We start from the raw sequence: 19144 nt of genomic DNA, 5'->3' as shown, positions 1-19144 counted from the left end.
AGACACTTTCTTGCAGAAATCCATACCTTCAGCTGTAACACAGCCAAAATGATCAGCAAATCAAAAAAGAAAAGTGAAGAAAATGTCCAAAAAAGGACAGAGGGACCCCTGAGGGTTAATAAATCCCATGAACCGCTATTTAAATTACCACTATTATGTTTCTTTCTGTGCTAAATTTAACATTACTGGGGAGGAGAGCAACGCGACTAAAAGTGACAGCGAGAGAGGGCTAGTAGCTTCTCCTCTCCTCTGTCTCAGCGGAGACCGTCACAACTTCATTCACTCTTTTAACAAAACAAAAAAAAAAGCAACGAAGGAAGCAGTAGCTTGGTAACTTGCTCCGCCCCGAGGAACTCCTCTCAGCTATTCTAGCTGTAGAGGAGTGCCTCGGAGCTGAGCACCCGTGGCACTAATAATAAACATATAAATCAAAAGTTATAAATGAAGATAAAAAAAAGCGAGGGGAGGACCAGCATCACTGGATGAGGGGCAAGGCTGTTCATCGTTTGGAGGAAGAGGAGGAGGAGTCTGTCATTGTCCCACCTGTGCCAAGGACAGACCCACTGCTCAAGAGAGAGTCTGGCCAGCACCTGGACACACAGACTGTTTTCAGCTTTCATTAAAAGATAAATCAAAGTACCGATTACAACACACCAACATAACTTTATTACAAACTCTTACCACTGAGTCCTCAATCTGAAGAATAAGAATGAATGACCACCGAGTCCTCACGGCCCCTCTGGACCACGTGGCCACCGGGTGAAGACGGCAGAGCCAGTTGCAAACGGCCTCCACCAGGCGGCTAACACTGGCCCAGTTTGCAGGGCCCGAGTTTAGTCCAAGAAGACAGCTGAAAGATAATCAGAGAGCAGTGTGTGTTAATATAGATCTGATATTAATTAGAGGAAACTGTGATATATGAAGTGAATCTCAACTCTAGAGACTCTCCTTCCCAGGGCAGGAAGTGTTCTTCCCCGTCGCTGCCTTGAACAGTCACCTATGCTGCCTCTCCTGTATCTGGGAGGGAAGACAAATCGCTATTCCTCCTGCTCTGTCTGGCAGGTTTTGCCAGGAGCTTGGAAGTACTTGGCACTTGCTTGAGGAAAAAGGTTTTGGAGCAAAAATGAATTCTATGTTTGCATGAAATGATAATATACAATATACTTAATCACAAGCTATGAGATACACACACATGTACCTGGGATGAACTGGTGAAGGTGGAACCTGGAAGGCTGACGCCGCCCTTTGTCAGTCTACCAGTCTGTGTGTACAGCTGCGCCTGGTGGGTCCTGAATGCAGCTGAGGTGGCTCCTCTGTGTCTCCATATGTCCTGGATGCAGAGAGAATCCAGCAAAGAGACGTCCAGGGTGAAGTGGAGATCCTGGATGAGGAGGACCATCTCCTCTGCCCCATGTTTCCTCCTCCAACAATCAGGCCGAGCTTCCCCTCCAGCTGGGAGGCAGCTTCAGGCAGCTTGAACAGAATCTGTGGTTGCAGCTCAGAGTTACAGGATCTCTGAAAGTCTCTGAACACACGTGGCAACTCAAGAAGCTTTCAAGCACAGAACTTTTCTCAGCCATTTGTCTTGGTATGTAAATTGTCTTTCAACAGCAAGACTCACCAAGTCACTGTCTCTGCACCTGAAAATAATCCAAACGTGTGTTTTCCAGCAGAGATCTGACGCCCTGTAATGGTGTCTCAGCTCTGATCGACAATATCAAAATCTACTTTCACTTTCTTTCATCTCTGTCATTAGTTAATCATTCACACCAGGATGAAGTGCTGCCATGTTGTTGTGTCACCAGCAAATGGAGCTGTAACCACGTCAAGTAGAGTTTAATATTTTCGTCTTGATTCTCAAAAACATCATTTTCATCAGCTGTTTATTTTAAACATGGTTTGAATTTATAAACATGACAATGAAAATAGTTTGTCAAAGACAGAGTTGTTGAGCAGAGAAAGAGGAAATATTGTTGGACACATTCAGATTCAAACTATTTGTCACACCGTGGTGAAGTTGTCTTGTCCTGGGTTTGTTTTGTCCTGTCATTTCCTGTTTTATTTTGAAAAGTAATTCTCCTCTCGTTTCAGGTCACTTGCCCTTCCTCATGTGTCAGTCTGATTGCCCTAAGTGTTTCCACCTGTCCCCTATTTCCCTCCATGTGTTTAAATAGTCTGTGTTCCCCTTGTGTTGTGCCAGAGTGTCTTCCTTCTTGTCCTGCACCCGAGCCTTTTGTCCATGTCCACAGCCATAGAAGTCGCCAAAGTAAGATTTATGTACCTCGAGAAGAGTGATTTTTTTTGTTTGTAAATTTTCCCCCAGTTAAAGTTCATAGCCCTTTGTTTTTCCTCGTTAAGAGTGATTTTTTTTTTTTTTGTTTGTAATTCTTGCCTTAGCATGTTTTCATAGATCTTTGTTTTTCCTCGTTTAAGAGTGATTTTCATTTCATATAGCCCAGTTATTTATTATTCTAGATCCTCCGATTAGTAGCGTGAGTAGATTATTTTTTGGTTTATTTTTATATAGTTAGGTTTTTCCTCCGTAGGGAGCGTTTTGTGTTTATCGGTTTGTTTCTTTTGATTAGTACCTTTTTCCTCCTCCTGGAGTGTTTTTTGTTCCTAAGATTCAGAGTCTAGTGTCTAGTTTTTTCATAGCCATTGGTTTGTCGCTCTGTCTGAGGTCTCCAGTGAATTCAATAAAAGCCTTTGGTTTTCTAATATCTCTGCATCTGAGTCCTGCTTTGAGTCTCGGCCTGACACTATTAAAATGTTTGTTGTTTTAGACACAATGAAACTTTCCTGAAACTACTTTTATCAGCTTGTTTATTCAGATCTCAACTTGCTTGTGTTGTTGTAAAACTTCCTGGAGCGAACACACAAGATAAAAACAACACTTTACATTTGGACTAAAAAAGCTTTGACAGGAAGAACAAATGCAGCTCAGACAGGAGCAGATGTTTTATAATAATATTTCACAAAAACCTTCTTTGACCAGGACATTGCACAACGTTCACTGTGAAGCTCGTCAGTCACGCGACAATAAAACATGTAGATCTGCTGCCGACTCTGAGCCAACACCACTGACTCTTTTCTTTTCTAGACCTCCGGTGAGCCCAAAATGATTTAAATTTTTTTTTTAATCAAGTAATAACTTAACATTGAAATGCCAAAAAGATTAAAAACTTTCAGTGGAAGATAAAACAAGCTAATCCACTAAATCAGCCTCTGCTACCAGCTGAGACAGATGTGCAGCTGAGGACTCTGCCCTTCACGACTTCTGTACTACTTAAAATCTTGATATTAGCAGCGGGAGAGAATAAAACAGCGACTCCTGCACTGAGATTGGAGCCATGGCTGAGCACATGCTGCCCCCCCCCCCAACACCAAAAGCCCCAGTCTGCCTCATTCACACTATCACTGTCTGTGCCGCCTGGAAGAACTTTCTGGCATTAGGAAAATAATCAGTTACAAACCACCAGGGGAGCAGATTCTGGTGGTTTGTCAGGGTGAGAGCAACTCTGACAGTGATCAAAGCCGAATTTGAGGGGAAAACACATTCAACTGCCATTTTAAAGTTTGTCTAATATTGATTTTATTTTCTACAGTTGTTGCAAAACTTCATAAGAGAAAAGTTCAGTATCAACACAGTTTTCATACAGTCCACACAGTGTGAGTACGACTTGCCTCTTCCAGTGTATTGGCCAAAGTTTAGAACCTGAAGATCTGCCACTTCACTTCACTTCACTTCACTTTAAATGCAATTATTTTATTATATCATTGATCTTTTTGATTTCTATTTTGACAGGTTGTTTGGGGGGGGGGGGCTCTCAGTACAATTACAATCTATATATGAATGAGAAACATTCATCCATTTACATTCAGTTACTGTCTAGTGAGAGTAACATACAATATTCTCATTCACATCCACTGTAAATTACTTGACATGAATAAAATGTAGGAATACTGCATATTTTTTAAACAATCAGTTAAACAATCAGTGATAACTTGATAAAAATCTCACATAAGCTTTAATATTCAAATAGTTTGTATATTGTTTTAATCAATTTTCTGGAAATAAATTAAGAAAAATAAATATTTGCCTTCATGTGCTCATCAGAGGAACAACCAATGAGCCAGTGACCTCGTTACATACGATTCCTTTATGACTTGATGTTCAGTGTGGCAATCTATTGTCAATAATTCTGCTACAACATGAAGGGAGAAACATTAGTATAGTAGATGTTGACATATAAATGGCAATGATGTCACAGGCAACACAAGTTCATAACAAGACAAAACCTTATTGGCTGTAAAAGTCAAACATCTTCACTAATTCCTTTACTCGCAGTATTTGCCCAGGGACCTTTCATTGCAGATACTGTGTGTTTTCTTAGGATTCTGTTACCATCTAAATAAATTGTACTGCTCTTCTGTTGTCATGAAAGATCCAACATCAAATACACAGAAAAAAAAACCAGAGGAAATGTTCAAATGTTTTGTCCTTTGTACATCTAAAACTAAAACTCCTTAATTCTTGTGCTGCATGTTATACTGTAGGTGTGGCTTGTCTTACACTTCACTCCATATTTATTTTTGGTGATACCAATATGATTCAGCTGGTGGCCTTTTTCAATGACAGTCTACCTGGAGAATAACACTACTTGAATTTAGCAGGGAAGTTAATCAGCTCACTTGTTAATAAGCCTCCAAACAACATGGATCCATTCACTAATAACGAACCCTGACAGCATTTAGTTTGCTCATGTACTGTCGGCTAACCTGCTTGTCATCCCTTTGCTCTGTAGGAGGATTATTACCAGCTGACCAGCTGTGTCCAGTGTCTCTCATTTCTTGTGTCTCCTGGCAAAGGTAGGTAAAACATGAATCTATGTTTTGGATATCAGTGTGTTTCACAGATGTGTTTCAGTGGTGATTCTGTGAGGAGATGTTTCTAAATGGACACCACATAAATTAGGTCATTAAACATTTAGATATACTATTTTTTTGTATGTATTGGCAGCATGTTGCGCTTCTCGGTCAAATCAAGTATCTCAGGCTGTGCTTACTCGCAGCTAAACATTACTGTGACAACATGGAAGCTCATGACTGGCTGTTGCCCTCAGCTTGCATGTGGTTGCTGGACCCTCCGTTGGTCTGTGGGGGCTGTAAGCGGTCTGGGAGCAGCACCTCAACAGTAAAGCTGATTCTCTTGGCCTGAAAGAAGCTGTATGTGTTGTCAAATCTGAGCACATCTATGGAGGACAAACAGAATGGATTATTTACACCGTCGATCGTTAACATTTCTCCTCACTCAAGCCGATTGAGCAGCAGACTCACAGACTCCGGGGCGTTCGCAGGTCAGTGATCCGTCTTCAGGCACTAAGTGGGCGTTGTAGCGCTGGCTGGGCACAACTTCCTGCATCTGAGCCGCCTTCTTCCATTCACCCTTTTTAGTCTTCACAAACACCCCAAAGCCGATGTCTGCCCCCTCACTGGCAAACTGCCACCTGACAGGACAGGAAACAATGGTCTAAAGTCTTTTTGTGGATTTGATTTATAATATATATATATATATTATATATATATATATGTATCTTGTCGCCTGAGATTTCAGTTTAATAACCTTTATAAAACACCCATGATATAAATATTTTATAACATTATGATGAAGTTGCTTTTTGGCCAATCAACTAATCAGTTAATAAAAGAGCTGTTTTAGCACCAGCATGACTTAAATAACTTTTTAACACCATTGCTACCACTGACCTGAGGACGCAGCCCGGGAACAAGATCTCGTAGTCCAGCTGTTGGGAGGATCCTCGACTGACGGTCAAGCACTGCTCGTAGTCCACCATAACGTGGTCCCGCACATAGTAGGAGGAGGGAACTGGGCCGACGTGATTTATCTGCAACAGAGACACAAAAAAAAGAGTCAAAATACAGGTGTCAGACACCTGATAAATGAAATGTGTGAGTGGCTGAAGGGAGAGGAAACAAGGGAGGAAAGACAAAAGTTTCACTTACTGTGATTCTGTGCCATTATAGATCTATGAACATTTGTAAGTTTTCACAAAACTGTCTTATTAAACATTAAAACAAAAAACAGCAAGGGCTCTTTTCCACTGTTTATTCACATAGAATAAAAACCTATCAGACAGAGTTTATACTAACACAACTCTCATCTTGTGTCCCTTTTGAAAACTTTAAATAGTTCAACAGAAAGTTCAGTACTGTTTTGGAAGCCTCAGCAAGTTTTGTTTCTGGGAGGGGAGCATTATAATGAGGGAAGTCAAACTCTTCTGAAACCACTTCTCTAAAAATATTACAAAAACGTCCTTTCAAACTTATCAGTCGTTATTTGGAAACTTCCACCGACAGAAGGAAAAGATACAGACAGAAAGGCATTACTAAAAGAAAAAAACACACATTATCAAACTATATATTCCATTAGAGAGCAACACTTCATCAGGCATCTCCTGATTTCTGATTCTTGACATAAATTATTAAGTAAAAGTGTGAGGAAAGACCTCATATACAAGATACATAAGGCTCAAAAGTTCTTTCCTGCTGCACAGATCCCTGCAACTTAAATCGGACAGACATTAACAACTCCAAAAAAATGTTTCCTGTGATTTGCAAATAAATCGTTTCTCTCAGGCCCGTAAATGATGTTTAATTCTTCTTCTGGTGGAGAGATAGCAAGGAAGATTGACAACAAGCAGCAGGCTAGCTTAGCTTAGCACTAAGACTGGAAACAGGGGGTAACAGCTAGCCTGGCTCTGTCGTATGGTAACAAAAAATGCCCACCAGCTCCTTTGAAGATCAATAATCAACACTTTATGTCCTGTTTGTTTAATCCGTACAAAAAAACAAGTGTAAAAATTAATCATTGACGTTTTACAAAAATTTATGTGCTGGACTATTTCTTGTCTAAGTGCAGTAACTAAGTGAAGTTGTCTCCTGGTTTTAGCTTCATATTTCCTGCAGAGAGTTGTATCAATCTCCTCCTTCAACTCTCGGCAAGAAAGTGAAAAGTTCCTACAACCTAACCAAAACAATACAGTAGAATGTCAAGGACACACAGCTAGCTAACTAAAAAAAAAGAGTTTATTAATAAATAAAAAAATGGTAGAAAAAAGAAAACACTTTGAGGCTGTGCATCACAGTTTCCTTGAATCCTGAATGTGGCCGAAAATGAATTTCTCCCCTTCTGTTGCTCATCAGTCCTTGGCCCAATTATTTATCTACAGAAACAGTGAAGTACACACGTCAGTTTACTCATCTAGAGTATTATCTATTAGCGCAGAACTACTCAAGCTGCTGTTTTCTGCTCTAGATGCTCAAAACTATGACAGCATCTCTTGTGCCGAGGCCCTTTGTTCTCTCTATGCAGCGAGGCAGAGTTGCAGTTACTGTATGTTAATGTGGATTGTCTGCAAAAACAGGAAGATATCCTCTTTCATCACCTGTTTATCATTCACAGTGCAACCCCCCCCAAAAAAAAGACATCCTTTTTGCATCGTTTCCTTGTTATATGGTAAATGTACAGCAGAAAAAAGCTGTGTACAGCTGTATTGATTTGTTTTGCCACAGACAGCCTATCCAGAATAGTCCTTCCATTGTCAATGACCCACTGTGATCAAACTGGCTCATTCACGTGTAACAGGATCCTCTCACACATCTAGTCCCTCAAGTCGGCAACATTTTATGGTCCAGTGTTATAGAAAACAGCCCACTGTTTGCAGTCAGGATGGATGTGACAGGAAAAACTGGTGGAATGGAAACTCACATAAAACATAGTTTGCAAGTCAAATGTGAACCCACAACATTTGAAATGCACAGTGTGCGTATAAGCCAGCGCCTCTCTCTGTAAAGCAAAGCTGCAAGCTGCCAAACTGAACACAGGATACGAGCCAGTGAAGGAAAACTACAGGGCAGGAGTCAACATATAAGAAACTACTGCAAAGCAAGTGGACAGTCGACTATTTCAGCTCTGAGTTATAGGTCTGATTACTTTTTCTTTTTTTTTTTTAAAACTCTATAGGAGGGCTGATCAGTTTTGGTTCAGACCAGACTTGTGTCCAGTGCAGGACTGTTAACATGAAACACTTGTTGTTGCCTCATATCATTCAAAACAGCTAATCTACAATCTGTAGAGCAATCATTACTCTAGATAAGATAAGATAAGATAAGATAAGATAAGATAAGATAAGATAAGATAAGATAAGATAAGATAAGATAAGATAGTCCTTTATTAGTCCTACACATTTTGCAGTGTCACAGCAGCAAAGTGGACAGTACAAGAAAAAAAATTCATTATAATATATATAGATATATAGATATAATATAATATGTACAATTAGATAATTACAAAAATTTGAGCAATGTCATTCAAAGGAATAAACAGATGGATTGGGTAAATATACGTTTGAATATACTTAAATTATTACTTTGGTGCTTTTCCTTTAAATAATTTTAGGACTAAATATCACTTAGGGAGCATACATCTTACTGCACCTGAGAAGTCTCCATCCAGGTGGAGCTCTGTCGACTCCATAAAGCTAAATATAGTAAATAATGTAATGTCATGTGGACAGAGTTAAAAAGCTGAAATCTGGATCAGCTTCAGGTCAGATTTTACAGTTAATCAGACACAAACAGGATTTCAGTGTCTATGATTAAGGACGTCAAATATTTATTCTCTTGTGTACCTACAGTCATTTCTCACATGCTGAAAAGTGATGTAACAGCTAAAGATAATAAAACCACTGGTGCAAGGCTTCACAAGGACACTTTGAAAACTTTTTGAAAAACAGAATTCAACAAGATATCGAACAAGATTTGACATAATCAACACTCAGTGGTCGATTATTATTAATTTAACATGACTGTATTAAATATCTTACTTCATAAACAAACTGTTTCCTCATGGATACTGGTCTCCTCCAAACTGTCAGCCCTCTTTTGCACCAAACAAACAGCACCCATAGGCGCGCAGGACGCTGAATCACTGACTCACCTTGGTCCGACAGCGAGGATCTCCATCAGGATCCGTCAGTTTGCCCCCGTATATCACCGGCAGCTCCTCTGCATCGATGTACTTCAGTAAAACCTCCTGCCAGTTAGCTGTCAAAACAGGAGCAAACAGCACACATTCATATTCATCCGAACCGGGTATTTGGAGGAAATGTTCTCTAAAATAAGACGCGATGACACGAAAGCGTGTCTCACCCCCAAGAATGTAGATCTTTTGTCTTGTGTTCTCGCTCAGGAAGTGCTTGACGAGGTTGTAAGCCACAGGAAAGAGTTTGGGGGCTACAGGAGAAAAAAATAAGTAAAGGTGTTGCCCAAATGTTAACCAGCAACAGTCGAAACTCTGTCTTTGAAAAAGCAGGACGGGATGGAAGGAAAAATGTACCCTTAATAACAAAGAGTCTCTTCAAACCCTCTGGGTAGTTGTCTTCAAACATCTGGAGGATCTGGTGACGCACAGGAACAGATTTTAAGATGCAGACCAACTCATTAGTCTGCTTCACGTCTTAGTTTTGTGAGGTGTGTGTCGACACTGTGTGTTTATGTGTGTGTGTGTGTCACTATACCTCTCCATATGTTTCTATAGCAGGCTTCCATAAGTGTTTCAGACCCAGACCTTCAACATCGTAGATCATAGTGATTGACTCCACATTCCTCCCCAGCTAGATGAGAACAAAGTGAGAGGAAGACAGGGAATTTTAATCTGTCAAACTATAAAATAACCTGTAAGATAAAAAAAAATACCAGCAGCTTTAGTGCAGGTGGTCGAGTTTGGTTCCCCCCGAATCCATTCCCTTTGTATGAAAGTGTTTGCTAAATAAATGTAATGTAACCAAGTGATGAATTCATCACATCCATCTGACAGAAGAAAACGTGATTTAAAACAAAAACAATGTAAACAAGAAGACAGGATCAATACAACATCACTAAAAGAAGACACAAGGGATAATCAGCTATATGTAATTTCATATAGAAAAATAAACTTGACAAATAAATAGCAATTTAACATAATCACAAATTTGAAAATGAGAAGTCATACTAAAAGACCTGAACAGGTGTGACAAGTGTTTTTGCACCTCTTTGCAAAAGCATTACAGATACTGATGTGTTAATGCTAAGTTTAGAATAGTTACATTTAAATTTAGGCAATATATTTGAGGCAATTTTTCTCCCAGACAAAATAAAAAAACAAAACAAAAAACCTTTTAAGGTCTCATTTGACTTCATTAGGGAAAACGGAGGGATGCATGCTAATGTTTGCTAATTAGCACTAAACACACAGTGCAGCTGAGGCTGATGGGAATTTCATTAGTTGTTCAGGAAGTTCTTCATAAACCAAAGTATCAAACAGACACAACATTACTGACAGGATGACGGCACTAAAGAAAAAGTCAGGGGATCAATCAAGTTATTAATCAGTAAGCTTAAAAAGAGGATGGACCGATCAAGAGACAGCTAGCTATCCATTAGCCGCTAGCGTGCCTGAACAAAGAAACAAATTGCACGTTTGTGAGCCAAAGAGAGGGATTACTCTGTGTGATACTATTTCCTGGTTATGGTTTTATACTGAAAAATACTTTAAAATTTAAATGAATTCAAAATGTAATAAACTTTCTGGGAGGGTTTGAGCTGCTGGATCTCTGTCCTCACCCTCTGTGTGCTCTCCACTCTTACCCTCTGTGATTGGAGGTTACATTCCTTCTGGAGCATCTCACAGTCTCTGATCTTGGACTTGATGAAGTCTTGTTTGGAGGCCGACAGGAAGAGGCCTTTGGGGTCCACCGGTCCGATCACGTCGTACCAGATGGGGCTGCCCTCACGGTCGAAGCCACACATCCCTCCTGACAGATACTTCTCTATCACCTGCAAACAGCAGCCAACTTTAATGTCAAACAACTGGTTAATCAGCCACCCACTGGGATTTGTCAAGATGATAGATTTATTTGAGTAAAATATTCCTTACAATTAGTCTTAAGTAGACTGAACCTATACTAAGTGACTGTTTATATATTTCTTTTACCTCTGGTGGACGCCACTCAGTGATGATTGTGTCTACTTTCATCTGTTTCCTGAACTCCAAATGCTGCAAGAGAAGATGAGTGCATGTCAAATTCAGCAAAACTATTCATGAAAGGATTCATGAATTTGTGGTGAACACAGAAGTATGATGACGCTTGTACAGCAGCAGATCCACCAAAGCACAAGGTAGTGAATTAAGTGGCTTAGGAGGTTTTAGACAGGAGGAAGATGATGTAAAACCTGCTCTGTCAGCAGGAAGGGGATCAGTTGTGTACCGCTGTGTACACACAACGGTACACACATACATGAGAACACATGCCCACGATCACAAACGCACCAAAAGGGAAAAAAATGTTTCAGACTGGCTCACAGGCCATTTCGATAAATAAATTCACAGGTTTGTTTTTACCCTGATTAATAGATTTAAGAACTGACAGAAAATAAACCAAACAAGTAAGTTACAGTCACTGTAAACACTGTCCTGTGTTTTTGTCTCTATTCCAAATTGCTGAAAGGCGGCTCAGGTAACTGAATAAAAAGCGGTGGCCCTGAGGGCTCAACACACTGCAAATGCATGCAAACACACAAAACACAAGCAAATGAAGAAACCGTCTTCACCAATGTGACCGCCACATGTGTAGCATTTAGAATTTTTGCATATGTTTCCTTAAGTTTCTTAAGTTGAGCTCTCAGTGCCACCATACTTTTAGGCTTTTTCTAACAAGTAGCCTAATATATGGCAATTTAGAAAAGCAGCAGTGTTAGTGTTAATATGTCACTACTTTCCAGCGCTAATGTTAGCATTCACCACATAGTGTGGCTTATTGATAGATTAAAATAGGCAGTGTGGCTATTTATGGAGTTATAGGTTTGTATTTTTTATTCTAAATAGATTATATTATATATCAAAAAAAATAATATACCTTTTTAAGCTTTGGTGCAATACATCTACAGAAAATGTAACAACTATGATGAATATACTGAACCGTGTAACTGTTCTGTTTTCTTGAATCTATTAGAATATTTCAATCTTTGAAAGTAAATATCTAGATACATTTTTTTTATCGTTTTTATTATTATAGTTATTTATTTTTTATATGCAGCCATTGTTAACGTCACCTGAAAGTTATGAATCAATATGTTTATATTAACACTGAGTCCATGTATACATGTACAGTATGTGAAAGGCAAATTCACAGCAAGCGCTCATCTAACGCCACAGCACTACTGAGCTTTTTTAGCCTCATCTATTTGTTGACTGTTTGATTTTATGGCACATTCCCTGTTGTTGGTCGGTCCGAATGATGTCAACGACCCTGTTTTAATACTTTTTCTGTGAACCTACAGAAATGAATTGAAATTCAATTCATAGCAACATCTTTGAATTTCAATGTGGATCAATGGAGCGGCTTGTTCTTATCCTTGTACTCAAAAATGCTTTTGCTTTTCTGACATATAGAAACTTGCTCACAACCAGCATATAAGACTGTTTGAAAACATCATACAATGATGGACAAAAATTAAAGCCTGCAGGAGAGAGGCTCATCAAATGGGCAGGTAATGAGGAGGAACTGTGAATATTTTATTCACCACCTTAAAGATCCATATATCTTTCTCAGGAGTTGGTGGAGATCCAATCAGAGCCATAAGGACAATGAATATTGGACGTTTCATGAGGTGGGCGTAAAAACATTACTCATGTTTAAATGAATGTGACCATTGCTGTGTGGCAGCGAGCTGGTTAACCAAAACAAGTTGATAAGTCGACGGTATGTTCGGGCTTTGTGTCCGTCAGTTTGTTGTGGTGTTCGTCCACCCCCTCCAGTGGACAAAAATCAGTTCATGCAGCTTTAAGTTAGGTGGCTGTAAATCCTATTGTGTCATCTTAAGCAGTCATTTAATCCCTTTTACCTCTATCTTATCTCCTCAGGCTGCTGTGATGACTCAGTTTCCCCACAGCGAAACGTTATCACACTGCTCCTCTCTAATGTGCAGCCACTCCTGAGCTGATGGACTGAACAGTCTGTGCTGGAGGTAACTGCGCTCTCACACACACAGTATAGACTGGTCACTGAAAGAGGAGGCATTATGGTTTTACCTCCGCTTTCAATTCAGTTCATAATTTGTACTGCCTTTCATTTTATACTATATCCTGCAAAACAGATAATCCACCATTATTACCTTTCGCAGCATGGCCTCTGACTTCTGCACATTGAAGTTTCTGGCTGAAAGACAGAAAGGAGAGAGACAAGGAGGCCAACATGATTAGAACAGAGATCTGTGGTCCATAAGTGATGTGAAATGTGAACAGGTTTTTAACCAAGGAGCAAAAGGAGCCGATACAGGGACCTGCTGCTCAGGGCTCAAATTGCCTGTATGGTATGTGCCCTAACCACTCGGCTATTGGGTTGCCCCAAATATAAAAGAATCTTAAATTATAAAATTTTCTTTTCATCTCTAAATGCGTAGAACATCCCCCACACCCCCTTCCTCTTCTCTAACAGTATTAAAACCACTGTGTCAGTATGAATCATCCAGAACACAGCAGACACTGTCTAATACCTCGTGTAAGGTGATTACAGCTCTGCAGCTGACAGTCCAGTGGAAAAGCACAACAGCGCTGTTGCTGTGAAGTGAGTGAGACTTACAACTTACTCCAGCAGTGGATTAAACAGAAGCTAAAGCTCCAGTCTGGCACCTGAACTGCAGCCTCGTCTGCACTGAGTGACCCACAATTACAAAAGCACAAAGCGGGATCTGACAGGAGACTAGGCCGCCTGTTATTTTGGATCAGTAATAAGTGTTATTCTCACCACTATAAGATTTTAAATTGATGTTTATTCTGATTTCAGTTCAGTAACCACTAATGCATGTTTGGATCGGCTTTGGTCTCCAATAACCCCAAAGAGGATGATGGGTGTGAACGGACACTCCTGCCACTTCCGATAATGTTATCAAGCTGTGATAAAGGTTTATAACGTAGTTCATGGCTGGTGTGAGAACCTCCCACTCAGCTCAGTACCTTATAATATTTAATGACACTGCCTTCAAGCTAGGAATCAGTATCTGACACACTGCAGGTCCAGGTGTAATGGAACGTGGAAGGACTATGTGACCTTGTTGTGATCACCCTGACGGCCCCCAGTTTCAAACTTCTTACACCCTCAGATGAATTTAAACTTAAAATAATAACTTCAAGAGGAAAGCATTTGCATTTTGGGTGACAAAAAGATCTTGTTACTGAATGATCAGGTGAAAAATAGTTTTTTTTCATTTGCTCACAATATACAACAGAATAAAACCAAACAATGGAAATAAAACCGATGTGAGAGGAGAGGTGAAGAAGCCACAGACCTCCCCTCAACTCCAAGTGTGGGTGAAAACACACCTAACTAATAAATTACAGAATATGAAGAAAATAAATGAGAATAAGAAACACACAAAATGAACAGAAGTGGTCCCCAAATCAGCAGGTAATAATTGTAGAAAAATACAAAGGAATATTCAAGAACTAATTAGAAATCATGAATTTATTTTATTTCAGTTTCATGCTAAAATTCCTTTTATTTCATTATTATCTCCATCTTAGGAGAGAATATAAACTCAGAGGAAGAGGCAACAGATTCTGTCAAAAAAAGAAGAAGAAAAAAAAGGAGGAAGACATTTCTGTCACAAAGCTTCCTGTCCCTGAAATCTGGTACAAAACGTAGACAACATTTCATCCAGTGCATCTGATATACCGTCTGACATTCACAGAATGAATGAGTGTGTCTGTTGAGTTCTGCTGCTTATCTCTCAAGGTGGAGCTCTTTAAAGATAAACGTATTCCTGGTTGGAGTGAGAGTTGGAAAGTGTTTGTTTAGTTGAAGAAGAGGAAGAGGGTCGTTGACCTCTGGTACAAGACCCGTCTTCTGTTATTCGAGAGAAGCAGAGTCTAACTGGATCCGTTGTGCAGCCTACTGCACAAGAAGTGATGCACTTAACAAACCGCTCAGATTCTTCAAGGCACCTAGGTTGTGTATCAGTGCCCTGTCTTTCACACAGTATATCCTCTTGTTTTCTGCTGCTCTGTTAGAGGCGCTGCCATCTTTGGAAAACTCAAACATATAGAAATAAATATGGTATAAATAGAAAATCCTTTGACAGAGAGGCAATGCACAGTTTAACTGACTCGTTACACTGCAGCTTTTTTCTCTTCACATCCAGTACAAGAGAAACAGCTGTAAACCGAGAAGAACATTTCCTGGTCAACCCACACATTCATTAAAATGCTGTTAGAAACCATTAGGTCTGATATATAGAAAAGCCAAGAGATGATCATTCAAAGGCCTTCATGTGAGTGGTGAGCGGCTCAGCCTGATATTAAAGTGATAGTTTGGATTATTTGACACAGGTTTGTGTGAGGTAATTGTACATAGTCAGTGTATTACCTGCAGTGGATTCGGACCCTTTGAGTTTACAGACGCAGCCAGGACCAGGGCCATCCACAAAAACATGTTTTAGCCACTTTAAAAAAAATGGCCACAGAGAAAAACAAATTTTGCCATCAAACAACCCTTTCCCTTTGTGCCCTGTGTTATGGGCACACATGGTAGGAAGTAAATGGGGTCAACCTTTTCAGTGTATGCACTTCTTATTGGAATTAATTGATTTAAATGTATAAATGTTTAACTTCCCCAATTACTTCCTGGAGGACTGTGCATAAAAAGTGCAAAACTGTTCATCTCGCATCGATATAAAGAGCCTCACATTAAAGGTGTGAGAGTCACCATTTATGTTCAGGTCAAATGTGCTCGAGTAAAATCACAAACAACAAATGCAAACAAATGTGTATATATGAGGAACAAAACTATCTACCATTTGGTTTGATCCAGATTTTTATAAGGTCAATCATTACTGCTCACTGTACACCACTTCGGGCTGTTTGCTATAGATCAATGAATAGGCTATTCCCGCTACTTGAATGGCAGCCATCTTTACATTCATAATTTGAATCATTCAGAGCGTGCAAACAGGGCCTCACTGTCCGTGTTCGGAGCTGTGACGCCAACCTTTCTGAGAGGCAAAGCGAGCATTTCACAGCTGCCACGGTCATCTCATAAGGCCTAATTACAGAGAACAATACTCCCTCACTGCCGCTCTGAATTCTTGTTATGAAACAATTTCTCACTGTCATTAAAATCCAAGAAACTTGAACCCTGGAGAGCAACAGAAACACGGCAGCTGAGTGTCTCCTGGTAGACGGGCTGCAGTCCACCGTAGTGCACCTTTAATGTGATTATCCCTGGATTAGATTGATACATGGAGTGCTAGACCTCTGCTCCAGAACTTATCAGAACAAGGCCTCCTTTAATCACTGCCTCCCATTTCCTCCAGAGTCTAATTGCACAACATCATCCTTACCTAACCAAAGAAAATCAGACAATTTGAGCTTGAAAAGTTTTTAAGATTTCCTGGTTTGTTTTACCAGTGACTGCAGAACCTCAGAGTTCAGAGCAGGTTTGGTTTTTCAGTGGTTTGAGCATCGTGTTCAGAGCTGAAAACCATGTGAGTCTCTTTCTCAACTGCTCTAAACAGACTGTTTACACGTGTTGCATCAAGTACATGTGATAATCTGCATAACGTACAAGTACAGTGACGCCAATAGGTTTTCCCTGTGGATGCATGAGAACGATTACAGGGAAAATCAAATCAGAAATTTACCACAAAGGAGAGGGATGAGGGATGAGAGAGCTGCAAGATGCAGTCAGGGAGAAGCAGCAGGTGCTACTTGTTTTTTTTTTGTTTATCTTTATAACTCACCTCTGAGCCAGCGTAACAGGAAGTGGTCATGCTGTGCAGGAAGTTGAGGAAGAATGTCTTGTATCCTCTCTCGAAACTACAGCCAGAGGAAGGGAGGGAGGAACAGACATTTGATTGACATGTGTTGCACATGATGAGCAAAGAGGATTTCAATACTTGAAAGAGAATTCAGGGAAATCTTTAATCAATCTTTACAGTTATAGTTATGGAGCCTGGAGATAAAAGGCAGTTTTGGGAAATACAGTGTGGCACTGTTTATATTATCACTGTGGAGCTTTTCATTTCAGATAACCACATCTGATTCACTAACTAACTTGTGACTCTGTGACCAATTATTTTACACACTTTAATGGCAATGTTCAACAATGTTTGCCTGTTAACATTTTTTTTGCATGGAGAGAAAAACAGTCAACACCTTTTAGGTTTAAATTGCACTACATGGCCAATTAAGTATCCAGACATTCATGCACAAGGGCTGCAAAACAGTCTGCCAACTATTAAACCAAAGTTTTTGTTGGACCAAGAGTTTAAAACTACTAATTATATTATAAAGTAAAAAAAAATGACCAATGCTTTATAGATCAGTAATAAGCCGTTATTAAGAACAGGTGACAGTTCAGTGCTGCAACATTTAATGTATTAATCAATTGACAAAAAATTAAACTATTTTGAAAATCAATTCATTTTAGTCTTTTTTCAAGCGAAAATGCCAAACATGCTGAATGATGCTTCCCTTTGTCACATTATTCACTATATTCTGACACTTATAGAGACCAAAAGTGATAGTGGATTATTACTGATCTATATATATTCATGAATTTCCCCTAGGGAATAAATAAAGTATCTATCTAGCTATCTAGCTATCTATCTATAAAACATTAGTAAACAATAATAATTTATCAACCAATATGAAAGCCCTTAGAAACACCTCACTAGAAAGGGGTCGCTTGCGTGGTTGATGTTACAGTGATAGTAAGTAAGGGAACTATGGTGAAGAGATCGTATGGTGATAGTATCAAGCACGATAATGTCACCATACAAGCTGTCAGCTACACAACCACAGATAATACTGGAGCATCACTCTGAACAAACCACGTGATAAAAATGAAACTGTCCAGTGAGATAAGGCAACTGTGAAAGCATCATCACCCCAAGTAAACTCCGTTGTAAAACGGCCATTATTATTATTATTATTATTATTTTTATTAATATTATTATTGTTGAAGTTGTTGATGTTGTTACGAAACTTACCTGCTCCAGTGCTTCAGCCTGTTTAGGACTGAGGTCTCCTACTCTTCCGCTCATGTCTGCAACCTGATGATAATGGAAAAAGACAGAGCTCCTTCAAAGTCAGACTGATAGACAGAGAAACAGCACCGTCACCGTCACCGTTAACCGTTATCCGGCAGCGGGTACCTGCCTTAGTCACCTCCCCGTGATGCTCATGCACGGCTCCGGTATCCTGTCCTCCCCGCTGTCAGCTGCCTGCAAGTGAAAAAAATGTAAACACGAGTCTCGCACCGCCCGTTTGACGTCCAGTCCAACCGGCTGACTCGGCCAAAGATAGGAGAAATGACAGGAGGGATGAGTGGCAGATGAAATAAGAGGAACCGCGGAGAGGAGAAGCCCCGCCCCTTGTGCAAGCGTAAGTAACTTCATGTTTACACATGGAGTTACTTATTACAAATAAGTAATAAGTAACTCAGAATAAAAATTTCTTCATCTATGAATGGCACCTTAGATGAATTAGACTAAAACCTGCTGTAGAAATGTGAGCTCGAAGTCTGAGAAACTATTCTATTCTATGGAGGGCACGTTTTGTAACTACCGAGTGACTCCGATTGAGGACAACAGACAATCTTTGTTAATAATTCCGAAAATCCCGCACTTGTGCACTAACAGGAGCATTAAAAATCGTTTTGTTTTTAATTTGATTAAGCGATTGAGTTATTCCCATCAGCTCCTATTGCCGCTCAAATAATAACAAATAATTTAACATATTACAGCCGTATGTCCTGGTTACTGAGCGGTTATGATAGTGTCGCAGTACGCAAGCGCAATAAGAAACAGGTACGAGTTTCTAAATGCTCGGGAAAAAAAATTACTATTCGTGTTAAGATAAGTGACACACCGACCTGATGGTTTTTATAAAGCTATCCAGCTGTGATTGTAGCGGTTCTCTTGGGTCTGAGTCACGGATTTAAAGCGAAGAAGGAAGTACAAGACGGTACTCTCTCAAATTGCTTCATTCTTCTTCGGTTGTATAAACTGGTAGTGGAACATAGTCCAC

General features: G+C 39.8%; 1 protein-coding gene and 1 long non-coding RNA gene across 9 annotated transcripts in view; both read right to left on the bottom strand.

Annotated features, from left to right (window-relative positions):
• LOC147818689 (uncharacterized) overlaps positions 1-2108 on the bottom strand; it is a 3773-nt gene extending 1665 nt beyond the window's left edge. Inside the window, exons 1-4 of one of the 3 annotated variants that reach the window (XR_015437745.1) lie at positions 1622-2108; positions 1199-1485; positions 682-850; positions 12-590 (exon numbers count right to left, since the gene is read on the bottom strand). This is a non-coding gene — a long non-coding RNA (uncharacterized LOC147818689). Of the gene's footprint in view, positions 1-11; positions 591-681; positions 851-1198 lie in introns of those variants that run through there. The other 2 variants (XR_015437743.1, XR_015437744.1) reach the window with 2 other exon arrangements.
• A 1459-nt stretch (positions 2109-3567) lies between these two features.
• Positions 3568-19144, bottom strand: part of LOC111660888 (SEC14-like protein 2) — a 16707-nt gene continuing 1130 nt past the window's right edge. For 2 of the 6 annotated variants that reach the window (XM_087176078.1, XM_087176077.1), the window contains exons 2-14: positions 18275-18339; positions 18106-18168; positions 16855-16930; positions 13234-13277; positions 11054-11116; positions 10708-10896; positions 9600-9695; positions 9419-9479; positions 9232-9315; positions 9020-9126; positions 5767-5906; positions 5338-5507; positions 3568-5252 (exon numbers count right to left, since the gene is read on the bottom strand). In XM_087176078.1, the coding sequence (XP_087032204.1) occupies positions 5101-5252; positions 5338-5507; positions 5767-5906; positions 9020-9126; positions 9232-9315; positions 9419-9479; positions 9600-9695; positions 10708-10896; positions 11054-11116; positions 13234-13277; positions 16855-16930; positions 18106-18159 (1236 nt within the window). In that variant the 5' untranslated portion in view covers positions 18160-18168; positions 18275-18339 and the 3' untranslated portion in view covers positions 3568-5100. Of the gene's footprint in view, positions 5253-5337; positions 5508-5766; positions 5907-9019; positions 9127-9231; positions 9316-9418; positions 9480-9599; positions 9696-10707; positions 10897-11053; positions 11117-13233; positions 13278-16854; positions 16931-18105; positions 18169-18270; positions 18489-18989; positions 19009-19144 lie in introns of those variants that run through there. The other 4 variants (XM_087176079.1, XM_087176080.1, XM_023414317.2 and 1 more) reach the window with 4 other exon arrangements.

The sequence above is a fragment of the Seriola lalandi genome, unplaced genomic scaffold (genome assembly GCF_002814215.2).
Source record: "Seriola lalandi dorsalis isolate HSWRI2012SDOR001 ecotype SW California unplaced genomic scaffold, Sedor1 jcf7180002054524, whole genome shotgun sequence".
NCBI classification, from domain to species: domain Eukaryota; kingdom Metazoa; phylum Chordata; class Actinopteri; order Carangiformes; family Carangidae; genus Seriola; species Seriola lalandi.
The sequence above is the reverse complement of the archived record's forward strand: the minus strand, read 5'-3'. Positions and strand labels throughout refer to the sequence as shown.